At 33.9% G+C, this 15,766-nt stretch overlaps 1 protein-coding gene across 2 annotated transcripts in view; it reads left to right on the top strand.

Annotated features, from left to right (window-relative positions):
• Positions 1 to 15,766, top strand: part of PHIP (pleckstrin homology domain interacting protein) — a 111,710-nt gene that overhangs the window by 89,829 nt on the left and 6,115 nt on the right. For both annotated transcript variants that reach the window (XM_062572826.1, XM_062572827.1), the window contains exons 28-36: positions 3,129 to 3,240; positions 3,455 to 3,516; positions 4,909 to 5,060; positions 6,763 to 6,887; positions 8,896 to 9,021; positions 11,577 to 11,649; positions 12,042 to 12,092; positions 12,398 to 12,547; positions 14,198 to 14,350. In XM_062572826.1, coding sequence (XP_062428810.1) covers positions 3,129 to 3,240; positions 3,455 to 3,516; positions 4,909 to 5,060; positions 6,763 to 6,887; positions 8,896 to 9,021; positions 11,577 to 11,649; positions 12,042 to 12,092; positions 12,398 to 12,547; positions 14,198 to 14,350 — 1,004 coding nt within the window. The remainder of the gene's footprint in view (positions 1 to 3,128; positions 3,241 to 3,454; positions 3,517 to 4,908; positions 5,061 to 6,762; positions 6,888 to 8,895; positions 9,022 to 11,576; positions 11,650 to 12,041; positions 12,093 to 12,397; positions 12,548 to 14,197; positions 14,351 to 15,766) is intronic.

Below are 15,766 nucleotides of genomic sequence, written 5' to 3' on the forward strand. Positions count from 1 at the left end.
TCCTTGCTTAACTCAGGATGCAGTTTAAACAACATGTATAAATTATATAATACCATATTAATAACTGCTATATCATCATGTATTTTTCATGATCTTGTCTGAAAAGATGCTTGGTTTTTAATTCTCTATAAAATGTGGTAATGACTCTAAGCTTGCAAATCTGTATCAATATACTTGATTCTCCTTTAAAGGTCATTTTTATTTAAAGATTCATTGAAAGACAAGCTTGGTCAGTGTCTACTAAGACCTCACCATGCCTTGCTGTTTTTCTTGCTGTTTATGGATCTGTGGTGGTCTTCTCTGCCCCCCACCCCATATTCATACTTACCCACAAGATCACTGCAGCAGAATAGGGGTAACCACCATACCTTACATCTGAACAGCCTAGCCAGAAATCCTAACAGAACTCCAGGAAGTGTGGAGGGGCTTAATAATGTCACCCTTTCTGCTCTTAAGACTAGTAGGAGACAGATAGCATCTCCTTTCTGGGTTGGTAAGTACACTTCCAGGAGCTTGAAAGTGTGGAAAGAAGCAGAGCTGCACAGCAAAGTAGAGAGAGCCAGGGCCTTTTATCAAGCCTACAATGTAAATGATGCAAGTTTCAGGCTAGTAGTTTGTAACACTGACAGCTGGGTGTAAGAGCTCATTCTACAGTTCTACTTCTGGCTGGTGTGAATAGGGGTAAGATTGTCTTTTGTGAGACCACATGAAATGATGAAGTAGAGATGGCAAAGGCACTGTTAAAACTATTATAGCAATCTTTTGACATGCTATCACATATCCTGACACTTTAGCTATTTTAGTAGCTTTTCCTTAGGTTCTTTGAATGAATCATGTGCTGTTTTATCACAGTGTGGAACACAATATGGAAATGTTCCTTGACAGTAGATCATCCTTTCTGTGTGCAAGTACATACTATGCTATGAATGAAACTGTTGCTGTTTTGAACCACTTGAATATGAAATCCCCAGGATTTATCTGACCTGTCCAGGTCTTCTGGACTGTTACCGTAGCTCTTCATCAACAAACTGATTGTGTTTTCAAATCATCCAGTCACTAGTTTGTCTTTTCAGGACTACTATTGCTATCTTTTTTATTCTGCTATGGTTTCTACTGCTTAGCCTACCAATCAATATTTTTATAGTTAAAATTTGCACAGTCACTGGTAATTAAATACTTCTGACTATACTTTCTTAAGTTATTAAAGCATTGATCTTTTAACCTGGTCCAGCTTTGTCATATGTAGTTTGACTTCCATTATATCCTTATTGATTTTCTTTTTGTGGAATGTTTTTATATCTCTATTTTTAAGGAAGAGTATTTACTTAACTATGTTATTTATGTCTTTTTTCTAATGTTAATCAGCCTTATGATTTACATGTATGGATGCTTTTAGAAAGACCACACTTCTAAAATTTGAGGAGTGATGATACCTTATTTTTACTGAGATTCTACTAATTGCATGTTTTTGTCTTATTACACGTAGTTTAGCCAGAATACTAACATTTGAGCTAAAACCTATTTCACTAGGATTCCTGCAGCTTTTATCTTGGACAGGTGTGCATATCTGTTTCTTATATAGAAGCCAGTTTAAGTTCAACATATATTTTCATCAAATTAACATCATCTTGTGATACTCAGTTTTGGAAAAAGATGCTAAATCCCATTTTCATGAGAATAGTTGGTCTGCTGGCCCATGTAGATGTGCTCTCTTGTGTCCCACAGATGATAGAGAGAACAGTAGAACAAGTGACTCAGGAGAATGTTCTGTGAGTGTTTTCAGCCACGTTTCCTTCTGCTTAAGAAGCATTCTGTCCATAGGAACTCCGTGACTCATGAGAAATCAGAAGCAGCTGCCAGGATATTCTCCTTAAAGCAGTTTTGAACTGCTTAATGTTCAGCCCCACGAAGATGTTCATAATTGTACCTATACACATCTTTGTAAAACCGATTGCTAAGGAATGCCATGATAGGAGACTCTTCCTTAAGAGCCCTTAAAAATGGTTTATTCATTTAGAATAAGTAAAGCACAAACTCCTATTTACATTTTTGATCTTGCATTTCAGATATATTACATATGAAATGTATATATATTGGTTCTGTTACATTCAGCACAATTTGGGCTATTAATGAAAGCTTTGTATTTCTCCTAGAATTACTTGCAAACCATTAAATAAAAAAAAATGTGCAGAAAAGAAAGAGGAGCATTTTTTTGCATCTATATAATTGCTAATGCTTTGGGCATCTGCAGCAAGCATTTGGGCAGAATATTTTTTTCCCTTCATGTGGATGTATAGAAAAAGAACAAAAATTGCAGCAGTGGAGAAAGTGTGTGTATATTCTTCAAATTCCATTTTTAAAAAAGTACAGTTCTTGAAATCTCAGATTTAAATTACATTTGTTCTTGGATTGAATGAATGGAATATTTAATCAAAAGATTGTTTCTAAATTCTGTGGCCTGTGTTATGGAAGATGTTAGAATGGATGACAGTGTTATTTTGGCATGTAATTTTTTTTCTTTCTAATGTACTTCTCATCTTTTTTTACTCAGCTGTATGAATGCTTTTATGAAACTGTTTCAGATTATAGTAAATGACTGCTAACCTTTTAATAAAGCTTAAATAAATCTAATTCTTATATTAGTCATATCACCTGTGTAATAAAAGGAAATGAACCTTTGAGTTAAATTAGAGAATTGTTTATATAAAAACACTTCTCAAACCCAAAAGGAGGATCTCAGTAGCATGTGGAAGTATTCCCTATAAAGATAGCATATAGTGTTTAATGCAAATAGATTTTTGTTTTAAAGGAGTTACAGCATTGAAATGTCTTACCTTTATATGCATTTAAGATGTAAGTTCTTACATAAAGGTTATGTGGATAGATTTACAAATCATTAATCATTTTTATGTTAATAATTAGCTGTTTTGTTGTGGTTTAAAAGCAGCCTCCAGAAAGAATTTACTAGTAGTATTTGAAAAGGTCTGGTTATGAGTCATATATGCCTGTTGGTGCAAATATTCCAAAGGATTTCTGTTTTCAAGATCAATCCAAAAGTGTCTAAAAGCTGCTTTTGTGAGATGAGTAAGGTGCCTTGTATTGATGAAATTATTTTGTTTCTTACCTAGGTGATCGTTTCAGGTCAGTAATAGATGATGCTTGGTGGTTTGGAACAATTGAAAGCCAGGAACCTCTTCAGCCTGATTATCCTGATAGCTTGTTTCAGTGCTACAATGTCTGGTTAGCAAACTTATCTTCAATCTTCTATTTTAATTAGATACTTCATTTGAAATACTGATTGAAGCAATGTGCTTTTGTTAAATTCAATCATGCGTCTCACTGTACTTGTTTATTATAAAACCTCAGAGTATATAAACATGTTATGTTACTAATTATTAGCAAATTACATGTTTAAGCATTATTAGTTGGTAATTTTAATGTGGTTATTTTTAAGCTGGGACAATGGGGATACCGAGAAGATGAGTCCTTGGGACATGGAGCTGATACCAAGTAATGGTATGGTACATAATCATTTATTTGCTTTAAGAGTGTATGTAAAGAAGGAAAAAATGTTATATGATGTCACCAAAATAATTGTATTTCTCTTGGGGAGGAGGTGGAGGAACCTACAAATCATTTGTACTTGAAGATCATACTTAAATATGGATGAAAGTAAATGAACTTCTATGAACTTTTTTTTAAATGAAATCTTTCCTTGGAAAAAATGGACATACACTTATTTTTTGTAGGCATGGCTGTGTGTTGGAAGTAAGCCAAAAATGCTACAGAAGTTATAATAGAGGATGTCTTTTCATACAGTTAGAGAGGCTGGAAGATAAATCTGTGCCCCAAGTAAGCTTTGAGGAAGCTGAATGCTTCGAGACCTGTCAGCATGCTTGCAGACATTCAATACATTGAAGATGCAACATATGTCTGTAGGATTGTTTGATAATAGTAGGACTTGCTCCCTGTCTGGTCCAGAACCTCTGCTGGACAGACGTGCTGCAGAGTGGACAGTACGTCATGGACACTGTTCACAGACAACTGACAATGTGGAAATACAGTATTTCTTCTTTAAACACTGATTTTTTTTTTCTTGAAGACTTCTTTAAAATCCAGTGAAAATAGAGTAGAATCAGCATTTTTCCACATTTTTCTAGGAAACTTTGATAGTTTTGTCAGTTACAAATAATTCTTTATTCTTGTAAGCTCTACTTCATTTCAGTCCTTCTTTAATGGATACCTCTTGGCCATAAGGAAAATACAGTAACATAGAAGCTAATGAATAATAGAAGCTAAAACAAGTAACTAAAATAGCTAGCTAGCCAAATGGGAACCTGAATGTGTTGCTAAATCAACAAATACTAACTACGATTACACCTTCCTTCAAAATAAGTTTGGTTACAGAAGAGTACTTTGCATCATACCCTAAAAATCTGACTGTTGCATTTTGAATTACCGAAGATGGTAGGTCCTCAAGAGTGCCATGGTGACTGCAGTTCAATTTGCTTGCTCAGGCATTTGCTTGCTTTCTAGCATTTGACATCACAAAACTGTGACTGAGTTACATTACCAAGAATTTGGAGGATTTAAAAAAAGAAACAATTACAAAAAAGGAGCATCTTAATTGATCTGAAATAAATTCTAGATAGATATTTGGAAGGCTATGAATCTTGTAAATGGAGAACTTGGGCACAAAAAGTGCATTATGAGGATTAAAATTGAACATACCACAATACACAAAGTGTATTGGATGCACCCAAAACATTTTTGAGCAAATAAAGAGCTGTATATTTCTGTTTAGTAAAATGATGTTATATATCTTTGTATTATTTTTTCTTAGTTGAATAAGTATGCGTATTACACAAGATATAAGATGCTTTATTTAGTTTCTATGTTACATTCTAGCTGTATTTCCAGAAGAATTGGGAACAAGTGTTCCTTTAACAGATGATGAACGTAGAACACTGCTCTACAAACCTCTGGATGGAGAGTGGGGTTCCAGGACCCGAGACGAAGAATGCGACAGAATTATTGCAGGGATAAATCAACTCATGACTCTAGGTAAAAACTGATTAATACTAGAAACATTCTGCTGTTGAATTTTGCAGACTGTGCTTATGTGTACTTTCAAATTTACCAAAACCACTGTGCTGTGAAAAATATGCCTTTGCTTCTTGATTAACTGAAACTGTGTATTTTTTAAAAAAAACAATCATGGGGCAAGTACACCTAAAACCTAGATTTTCTCCTGTTTCCAAAGGCAACTATTTTTGATAGATAATTTGACATATGCAAGAGGTTTGGTTTTTATATGGAAAAACAGGTGCTTCATTTTTGAGTTTGGCTACCAGAATCACTTGGTTAGGGTTAAAATTAATTCTCACTAAAACTATCAGCTTTATGATGAACAAACATTAGCTATATTACAAGCAGAAAGAAGAATGAGATGTACTTACCTACAGAATGGATACCTATGTGTAATTTCTCCGGTATTCGCTTTTTTTAATTGCCCTTTTCGCTTCCTTCCACTCCCTTATTTATATCTGAAAAATAGGTTTTTTTTTTTTTTTTTTAACTGAATCTGAGGACACTTACGATTCAAAAAAAAAAAAAAAAACACTAAGTCGCAATCTTGAAATATTTTAATACCTAAATAAATAGCTCACATAAATCACAATAAATCATAACTTACATGATTTCTTTGGTGACAGGCTGCATAAGAAATTTCCTTTTGCTTCTGAAAGAAAGGAAATATCTACACAATACGTTAATCCAAATTACAGAATTATACAAAAGTATTTAAGGAAGTGAGACTTTTAGTTGTTTTCAATGTGTATACCATCTAGCAGTAATGGTTTTATATTTTGCATTATATCATATCGCATACTGTTCAGTTCGGGATTTAACTATTTAACTATAATGTATATGGTACCTATTTGTACAAAGTGACAGTTGCTAGAACATGCATAAGAGTAAATAAACAGTTTTTAACAGAAGAGTAGTCTGTTTAGCAACAACATATTTTCTGTTTTTAAAGACTTGAAAAAGACTTTGAATGTTTTTAATTGTTTTTGTATTACTATATTTTCTCTTGAGATCTAAGATGTTAAAAAAAAAAAAAAAATGTGTCCAAGCTCATGTGATGCTTCTAACCATAGGAGGATCAAAAATACAGCGGACTTAAATTTCTGTACAGTCTTTTGGTATTATAGTGAGTTGGCTTGGGAAAGCTGCTGTGTTTTTTGATCGTGTCAGGAGGTTAGGTTTCTATTTTATTTTGTGATTTTTTTTCCCCCTCGCATCTTAATGAGATTGTAATAGGACTGTAACTTTATGGTATGAATTTATTGAATTGCTTTGTTTGAAATTGGGAGAGTAGCAATATAAAACAAAGTGAAATTAGTCCATCTAGTAAATAACAGTATTAAATTGCTTGTCTTAAAGTAGATTCAAATGCATAAATTAGATTAAAATGTGCATATTTTTTCCATGCACTTAGCATGTCTCTGAGGAGCATGGTGCTTTATGCACAGCAGACTGGCTAGTTGCTGCAGTTATTATACTTACAGCATACACTTACAGCAAGCACTTTTATATCTAAAATACTACAAATACTTTAGACTATATAGAATTGTCACTGATTTGGGCGGGGGTAACTGTTGTATGTTTCAAACATGGAGAAATACCACGTAGTAGGTGAGGGGGGGAATCTTAAAATGGGTAAAGGACTGGTTTTGTATATATTTTTTCCTTTTCTACCTAGATATTGCTTCTGCGTTTGTGGCACCTGTGGATCTTCAAGCTTACCCAATGTATTGCACTGTTGTGGCATATCCCACAGATCTCAGTACCATTAAACAAAGACTGGAAAGCAGATTTTACAGGTTAGATCCAAGTCTGTTACCACTGTGAAATGCTGTCAGCCATAATTTCGATAGCTATTTGTCTTGTAATACATGACAGGTGTGCTCTTTTCATTTGTTTCACCTATCCTTGATCAAGGTTTCTGTTTTATAAAACATTAAAAGGGATGGAAAAATCTCTTATGCAAAGTGCATTTCAGAACAACGTGGTATTCAAGTTCCTATTTACACAAATAATTAGCTCTGTGTGAGATTCAAATTGCAGGACCAGAGATTAGGTCAGTAAAGTGATTTTAGTCAAAAGAATTGTTTCCACTTAATTATTTTTAAAAATTCAGTAAGAGCAACCATAGATGTGAAATGTTACTGACGTTCTGTACTTTTTAAAAATCTTACATTGTCCCTTTAAGAAAGTGCGCAGAAAATAGAACTACTTAAATTATTGGTCTCAACATTCTAAATTGTGTGTTACTTGATTGGATAGTAACAAGAAGTAACTCTTCTTACTTGCTGACTAAGTTTTGACTTTTTCCAAAACTGATTGCAATCACTTTTTTTTTTTTTTTTTTGGGGGGGGGGGGTAAATGTTACCCAAATTAGAGCATGTTCCTGTAAAATACTTGTGCTCTTTTGATTCTTTGAAAAATTCTAATATGAAATCTAGTCTCCCTCTAATATTTGCATTGAGTACATGTGGATAGCATGTTGCTTTGGGCAAAACTTGAAAGTTTTTTATATGCTAGTAAGTGAAGATAGCATTCTAAAACAAGATTACTTTCTCAATTTCAAAAAGCCCTGGTTCTTATATGTTATAAGGCCATAGTGCACATGCATTGTTCCGTGTTAGTTCTATGATATGAGATAATCCAGATTTAGCTTTCATAATGTACTGGTTTTTAATAAGAAATGACAAGGAATTTTTAATCACTATTTCTTTGATTGAAAGTGTAAGCAGTTATTTTTGGTTATTAGCATACCTTCTTTAGTAAATCAGTTTTTACTGGTTTGTAGTATGCCAAAGCCTGGTATGTTATAGAAGTATTGTATTCTGCCATGTATTCTGCTTTCCAGTAAAAACTTTCTCTTTACATTTTGTAGGAGGGACTGTTCATACTGCATGTGATGTCTTTGGTAGCTTTTTGTGAGGCTTATCTTAGATCATATTCTTCCTTGTGAAACAGGAAACTTAGCATACCTCTATGTAAATAAAAACAAAATAAAACAAGCCAACAAAAAAAAATCCTCCTTTCCCCATTATTTCTGGCATATTGTAGAAAGGAATGTTGGACCCACAAGCACAATTAAATTGCATCTAAATGCTTATGGTACATTAAACATGTTAAATGGTTCCCCATTTACTCTACCCTTTAAAAATGAATTGTGCATTATTTCCTTTCTTTTATTGAATTTTACTAGCATAAAAGTGGAAGATTATAGCTTCTGTGCTGTTTGAGATTTTCTAGGAAATAATGTCATTTTTTAATTGCACCTTTTTAGTTTCTAATTTTTTTCCACCTTTTTTATTTGAATCTGCCACTTTTTTCATAATTGTTGCTATTCTGTAGTTATGTCATTAAATCAGAGTTATGTAAAGGGTGATTGAGAATTCTGATTGTTGTCCAGCTGTTGGAGAAAATTTTATCGGTTTAGTACATTTTTTAGTACTATTTTTTAATCCTTAGCTGTGACTTGAGAGGTAATTTATGCTGGGTTATGAATATCATAAAGGAATAATAAAAGCTAAAGACTACTAGCTGAATTTTTCCAAGGAGCATAAGCTGTAAACTGTTAAAATGATTTACGTATGTATTTATCCCAGGACATACTTGAGAACAGGAAGCCTAAGGAAGCTGCCTCCTGCTGGTCGTGTAGGGCCTCTTATCTAAGAGTGTGTTTTCTGATTTAATACAGGAAGATGATGAATGGGCAGTGCATCAGAGGAATCATGTAAGGCAGTTTCACACACGTTGTTAAAAACGCAGTCTGTTTGATGCTGGGTTTTCCGTGTGTTCTCTCCTTTCAAACACAGGCGACTGTCTTCGTTAATGTGGGAAGTCCGCTACATAGAACATAATACTCGGACGTTTAATGAACCAGGAAGTCCTATTGTCAAATCTGCCAAGTTTGTCACGGATCTTCTGCTACATTTCATAAAGTGAGTTGCTTAGTAGCTCTGATAGTTTTCCTGCTTCTTACCAGCATACTTAGCTTTTTGAAATCTGAATTTTAAAACAAGGTAGTTCTATAGCTAGAACAAGTCTGTTGTCCGCTCTTGGGGCAGAAACGAATAAAGTTTGTGTTGACAAAAAAAGAGCACGTAAATTTGCAAAATATGATACAATTTTTACTGAAGTTGATAAAATGCAGGCTATCATCAAGTGTAAAAAGAAAATCATTTAATAATGAAAAATAAGATAGATTTTACAGTTTTAAAATGACATTCTGTCATAAGCTTCTAAAGAAGTTTTTTGAATGAGTATAAAGAGCATGAAGAAACCATCTGAACCAGAAATGTACCAACTACAAGGACATGTTTTACAGTGGATTGACATAGAACTTCTTTTTACTTCAAATGACTTTTACTTCAAATGATTGAAATGGATCTGATATTTGCATGCAATGATATGTACATTTGTAGTACTTTAGGAGTCTAATTTTAACTTTTAATACTGCATATATTAATTATTATGGTAATTGAATTCTAAAGTCTTTACAACTGTTATAACCTGGTTGAAAATGGTATTTGACATGCAAAATGAAAAATCAGAAGGCTTTGTAATTGACAGAGAAAAGGGAAAAATATTGCAACACTTCTATAATTTTTATAAACATTCTAGCACTCTTACAGAAAACTTTTTTGTTTAAAAATCTCCAGTTCCCCCAACCTAGAAAGACTGCTATGGGAAAGCAGGTTTCAGTTTGGAAGTGATATTTTCATGTAGAGAGATTAAAAGACTCCTCTGTTCTAAATGTTTTTCTATTCTTGTTAAAAGAAAACTGAAGTCAATGAGAAATGTTTCAGAGCTCTCACACTCCGGTGACATCTCCAGACCTGAAATCTGTGAGAGCTTATGGAGTGTGTCCACTGTGTAGATTTTCTTGTGTACAGTGGATGCTGCTGTTCCCACTTGGGAAAATGACTTTTTTTAAAAAAAGAAAAACTATGTGACATTTTTTTTACTGAATTTAACACATTAAAACAGAGTTACTCAGTGTAGCATGGGATATTTTCATTTTTTTATTTTGTGTTTTCTTATATAACACAAGTATTACATTTTAAGTGATAACTAAAGCCATACATACTTATTTGAAAATAAGATTTTTATTCCTTATGTAAGTCTTTGACATTACATGTGCTTTTTGATTCCGATACTAGCTGGAAGGTGAAATTCTGGAAAATACTTAGAAAGGCTTCAGATGCTAAAAGTTTTAGTGAAACATTCTTTAGGAATAGGTACACATTTGAAGAGCTTCCCTATTCCTAATTTTGTTCCTCAACATCTTTCATCCTATGTGGCTTTTCTCAATTAATTAAACAGCTCAGGGTTTTTCATACTGTGTGTTTTTAATTGATGTTGCTGAATTAGTGCAACAGATGTATATTATTTCATAATGACCTATCGCCACTTTAGCTTGTGCCTGTTAATAAAGTCATTTAAGTGAACCAGTGATGCATATAAAGGCTAGAATTCCAGAGATTTTTAGGGATCTAACTTCAGTAAAAATCACTGCACACTGATTCTGTGTTTCTAGCAAGAGTGAAATACCTAAATGCCTCTGACAGTTAAGGGTTTAGTCTCTAGGTTACTTACACCCTTTAGAAGCAGAAAATCCTGTGTGTGTATTTTTTGTTTGATCTTTTATTGTTACTTCCCCCTCTCTTCCTTTCCCATCGTATTTATATTAGCCTGTATTGTGGATTAGGATTTGAATGTAAAGTTGCTTAGTGGTGTGTTGCGTGTGTGTCTGTCTGTCTGTCTCTCTGTGTGTGTGTGTGTGTGTGGTGGTGGTGGCGGCGGCTTGAACTGTTGCATAGTAAAAAAAAAAAAAAAAAAAAAAAAAAAAAAAAAAAGACTTGGGGGTTTTCTTTTTGTTTGCTATTACTGTGTTTGTAGAATTTTGACATGTTATACATCTATTTTTAATTCTGCATATTTTGTTGAATTAGATTATACAGGTCTATAAACAGTGGCAGTAATCACAGAATCAGTAAGGTTGGAAGGGACCTCTGGAGATCATCTAGTCCAACCTCCCTGCTCAGCAGGGTCACCTAGGGCATGTTAGGGTTGCATCCAGGCAGGCCTTAGTCCTCTGAAAAGCAACATTTATTTGTCTAACTTCTTAGGTTGTGGGTGATATTACATTACAGTGGATTTAATGTAATGTTGCTGTGTTCTTAAAGCAACAACCTAAAAGCCTTTTATGTGATATAGTATTAGATCTTTCTAATGCTGATAAAATCCATAGTTTCATTTTAAAACATTGTCACTGTTAAGTGGTCTGTATTGTAGGGAGTTCAGATAATATATTACAGCATTTTGAATAAGATTAGCTTTTCTTACTGCTATGTTCCTTTTAGTATTTCTTTGACGTTAATCACTTTATTTGGGAATGACTTCATAAACATTTTCCCTTTTCTTGTCAAAAAATAGTTGATCCTACCGAGGGAGATGAAGATTAAATGTTAAGTGTGTGTTTCTTGTTACACAGAGACCAGAGTTGCTATGATGTAATTCCATTATACAACGCAATGAAGAAGAAAGTGTTGTCTGACTCTGATGAGGTAAGTGGTTGTGCCTTAGACATTGGTATTGCTAGACTGGAGAAATAGGACTGATGTTGCTCTCCCACTTGAAAGAGAAGTACTGTGTTTCACTGCAAGGGAGTAGGAAGAACTTTTCATCATCATGTTTTTTTCTTAACAGCCAGGAAACTGGTAACAATCCAGCTTCCTCTCCTGTAGAGAAGAGAACTTAAACACTTTATTGGAGAAGTTAGGTGGTTCTTTAGACTTTTGAGAGATTTTCAAAACTGACAATCATATGAAATGCTTTCCAAAGCACAGGGATATAACAGCAAAGACTCAAATTGTAAGTGAAGTTTAAAAGGGCTCAGCTTCTCATGTGTGTTTATATTTTTTTAACCTTTTTATGCGACTCATTATCTTGCTCAAAGGAAGAAGAGAAAGATACAAATGTGCCAGGGACTTCCACTAGAAAAAGAAAGGTAAGATCCTGGGCTTTTTGTTTTTGTTTAATGATTTATACTTCTGTGAATAGTTTGAAATGCATGTTAAAAAAAAAAAAAAGGTTGTAAAACTGAATGTTCTTTGATCATACAATTTCAGCTTTTGGAGAGTTGAACTTCTAGTAACTGAAGTATTCTAATGAGCTATGGAATGTAAAAGTATTTTTATCTGTGCTGTTGCACATTACTAGTTAATTAGAATTTATATCCTTCAAAGTACTTTTTTCATTTTATCAAAACAGCTAGGTTTATTTTACATTTATCAGACAATATTGTCGTTTCAGGATCATCAGCCGAAGCGACGGCTACGTAATAGAGCCCAGTCATATGACATTCAGTCATGGAAGAAGCAGTGCCAGGAGCTGTTGAATCTCATTTTTCAGTGCGAAGACTCTGAACCATTTCGACAACCAGTGGATCTCCTTGAATATCCAGTGAGTGTTTTAGGATAGGAAGGCTCGTTATAATCTTGTTTTTACTTTTGCTAACCCTGGCCATTTTTCCAGCTCTTCCAACTGAAACTTCAGGCAGTTCTATCAACATCAGTGTTGTTGTCAGTTGGCTTGATTGTCACCTGTTAATACTATTTATCGTTATCTTTTTTAACAAATTTCACAATAAACTGTACTCGTCTGTTCTCTTAAATATCTTAATTGCAAAATGGTTTATATTAAGAGATGTCTTTGTTCTTGAGCGAATTACAACTTGTGTAATGAAGATGCACTTTCTGAATGGATAGCAATCATGTATGATGCAAATACAATATTTGGTTGTTGCTTATGACAAACATTGTCAGGGCACATTTTTGTGTTTTTTAAGAAGTAGAAAACAAAATTTTCATAAGTCATCTGGGCTGCTAGGGAAAAATCACCCTCCCACCCCCTTTTTTTTTCCTCATGAGTGTCAGTTCACTGAAGAATTGTAGCAAAGCATTAACTAAAGCAGCAATATTTTTTCCAAATTTCACTTTCTACCTGGATGATATCAGTGAAATTCAGAAAGCCATAAGAAGCCATTTGTAACTACAGAATATTTTAACACAAAAGTTTTGTTGCCTTGGATCTCTTTTAGCCTTCTATGCTAGTTTTACTTTCAATAACAAAGCAAAGTTTTAGCATGCTTTCCTTCCAGTGTATCTTGAGTTTTTATTTAAAGTATCATTCCAAGGTGATTAACAGATGGGGAAGTTAACTGACTGAAAAGAAATGCTTTTGGGGGGAAGTCACTGTTTGGTGTCTTGCCACCTTTTTAGCCTTTAGGCATCATAATTTTTGAAGTAACCTAAAGGTACTGCCTCAGCCAAATACAAGTCGCTCCTTATGTTTCAGATGCTACAATGAGCTGATAGAAAGCACCTTATTACCCTCAGGGATGAAACATTCTGTTCGTAGTGTTTGCAGCTTGAGGCATTGACTCACATATGCAGATGCCATTTGTTTTGGTGGATTCAGTTTAACTGTTGTCAAATGGATAGTTGAGCTTTTTGTCATATGGATGTTCCCCTGTTCCCTCAGTAGTCTAGAAAAATCCTCTATTATTGATTTAAATATGGGCCTATTTAGGCCTGCAGACTTTTCATTTGTTTCAGTGTAGCTTTCCTAAATTGCCAAGTTTCCATTTGAGAAATTACTCAGATTTCAGCAGAGATGCACTAAGACTGGCATCAGGTTCAAAAGACTATTCAAACTTCCTATTTTAAAGCTACTATATATTAGATTTAGTTTTAAGTTTGAGTTAAACCATCCAGAGAGCTGTTCATTGCGTTTTTATATCCCATTTATCTTCATCATGGTATGTCAGTAGTTTAGCCACCAGAAAAATTTGAACCCTGTATTTTGGTAAATCTGTTTACAAAATTGATTAGATCTTGTATCAGTGGATTTTTAAACTGGCATCTTTTAAGTATGCCTGCCAGGAGTTATATTATGTAGGACTAGAAAGAAACAAATTTTCTTTAATGGTCTTCCAAACCTATTGAAGAGAATAGTTTAGTTTAACCCAAAATTTACCAAATTTATCTTGACAAAGGAGATACATTAGGACTTTTAAAAAATGTAATAGGTTGCTTTGCTATTCTGTAACAGGATTATAGAGATATTATTGACACGCCAATGGATTTTGCTACTGTTAGAGAAACATTGGAAGCTGGCAATTATGAGTCACCAATGGAGTTATGTAAAGATGTGCGACTTATTTTCAGCAATTCCAAAGCCTACACACCAAGTAAAAGGTCAAGGGTAAGATTTAATTTTTGTGATTTCTGTTTGAAAGAAAACTTACCTGAAAAATACAAGACAGAGAAACAGAGAAATGGTATAACTGATTATTTTAAAACAAGTTTAATTATTTCTGATCTTCAAACATGAGTGTTTTTTATAAAGTAGTGTAGCTTTGTATTTTAAAAAATAATGCTGTTTAAATGTCTGAAACTCTGATGCTCTGCAAGTGTAGTCTGAAAACAAATATGAAAGTAGATCAGTGAAGGATCTGTAGAAATGTGATTGTATGTACAATAGTGACATTTCACTGCTATTTGTGAGGAGAGACTAGATTTTCAAAACACAAAATTCATATCCAACAACGAACTCCACCACTTCTAAAGTTGCACAAAACTGAAATACTTAAGTCTATTAAAAGTAGACTAGGAGTGGACAATGAAATCCTGTGCTGTTCACTGATTCATGAGATTGTAAAGAAGCAATCGGGATTTCTGAGAAATGGAACTGTTTATATAGAATATGAGCATACAAAGCTGTTGCTAATGGGCTGATACTTGAAGGTCTTGCCAGTGGTACAGTTAATGACATTTTCTCTTAAATAGACTTGAAGGTTACAGAACCGGGTAGAAGTGAAAGCTACAGATGTATATAGTTTATTTGTGGTCAAGGCTCCTGTGTAGCAGTAAAAGGCCTTTCTTCTGATACTGTGGTTTGGATATTGGACTAAAATTCACCCTACCTTTAATGGTTGACTATTTTTAAGTGGAAAATGGATCATCAGGACTTTACTGTCTTAAAATGCAGGGACAGATTCCTTAGTAGAGGATTTAGTGAGGAAGACTGGTCTGACTTCAGTGGATAACAGGCAATGCCACTCAGAGTTTGGACTGCCCAAGAATCAGTCTCCTGTCTTTCGGCCAGCATCAAAGGGCAGGGCTTTGAGGGTAGTTTGGATTCCTTTGTAGTTTTTCTCTTGATCTCCTCAAAATCAAAATAAGAGAATGCCTGACATTATCTTAGCTCCAGTGTGGGTACATAAGTTCTTCTATGAAAATCATTGTATTGTTTTTCATGTTTTTCCAACTGGACTGGTGTAGTAGAAAGAAGCAGAAATGTAAGGTTCTAGATGTCAGATGTTTAGTATTCCAAAGTCTGTGTAATTATAAATACACAGTTGTTCAGTGGTTATGTTTTCATTCTGACTCTTGTCATTTGATAATAATTTTAGCATCTTCACCTCACTTACGCTTTTCTTGAAAGAGTAAACACATTGAGTTCCTTTTTGCTGGCATATCAAACATATTTTTATATAGTTTTTATGTAATTTCTTAGAAATTTCCTGGGATATCCTCTTCAGTAATGCATTTGGTAACTGTCACATTTACTGGTTAGTGTGGCATTCAAATAACATGTCAGATATGTCATTAGATAGAC

The sequence above is a fragment of the Rhea pennata genome, chromosome 3 (genome assembly GCF_028389875.1).
Source record: "Rhea pennata isolate bPtePen1 chromosome 3, bPtePen1.pri, whole genome shotgun sequence".
Taxonomy (NCBI): domain Eukaryota; kingdom Metazoa; phylum Chordata; class Aves; order Rheiformes; family Rheidae; genus Rhea; species Rhea pennata.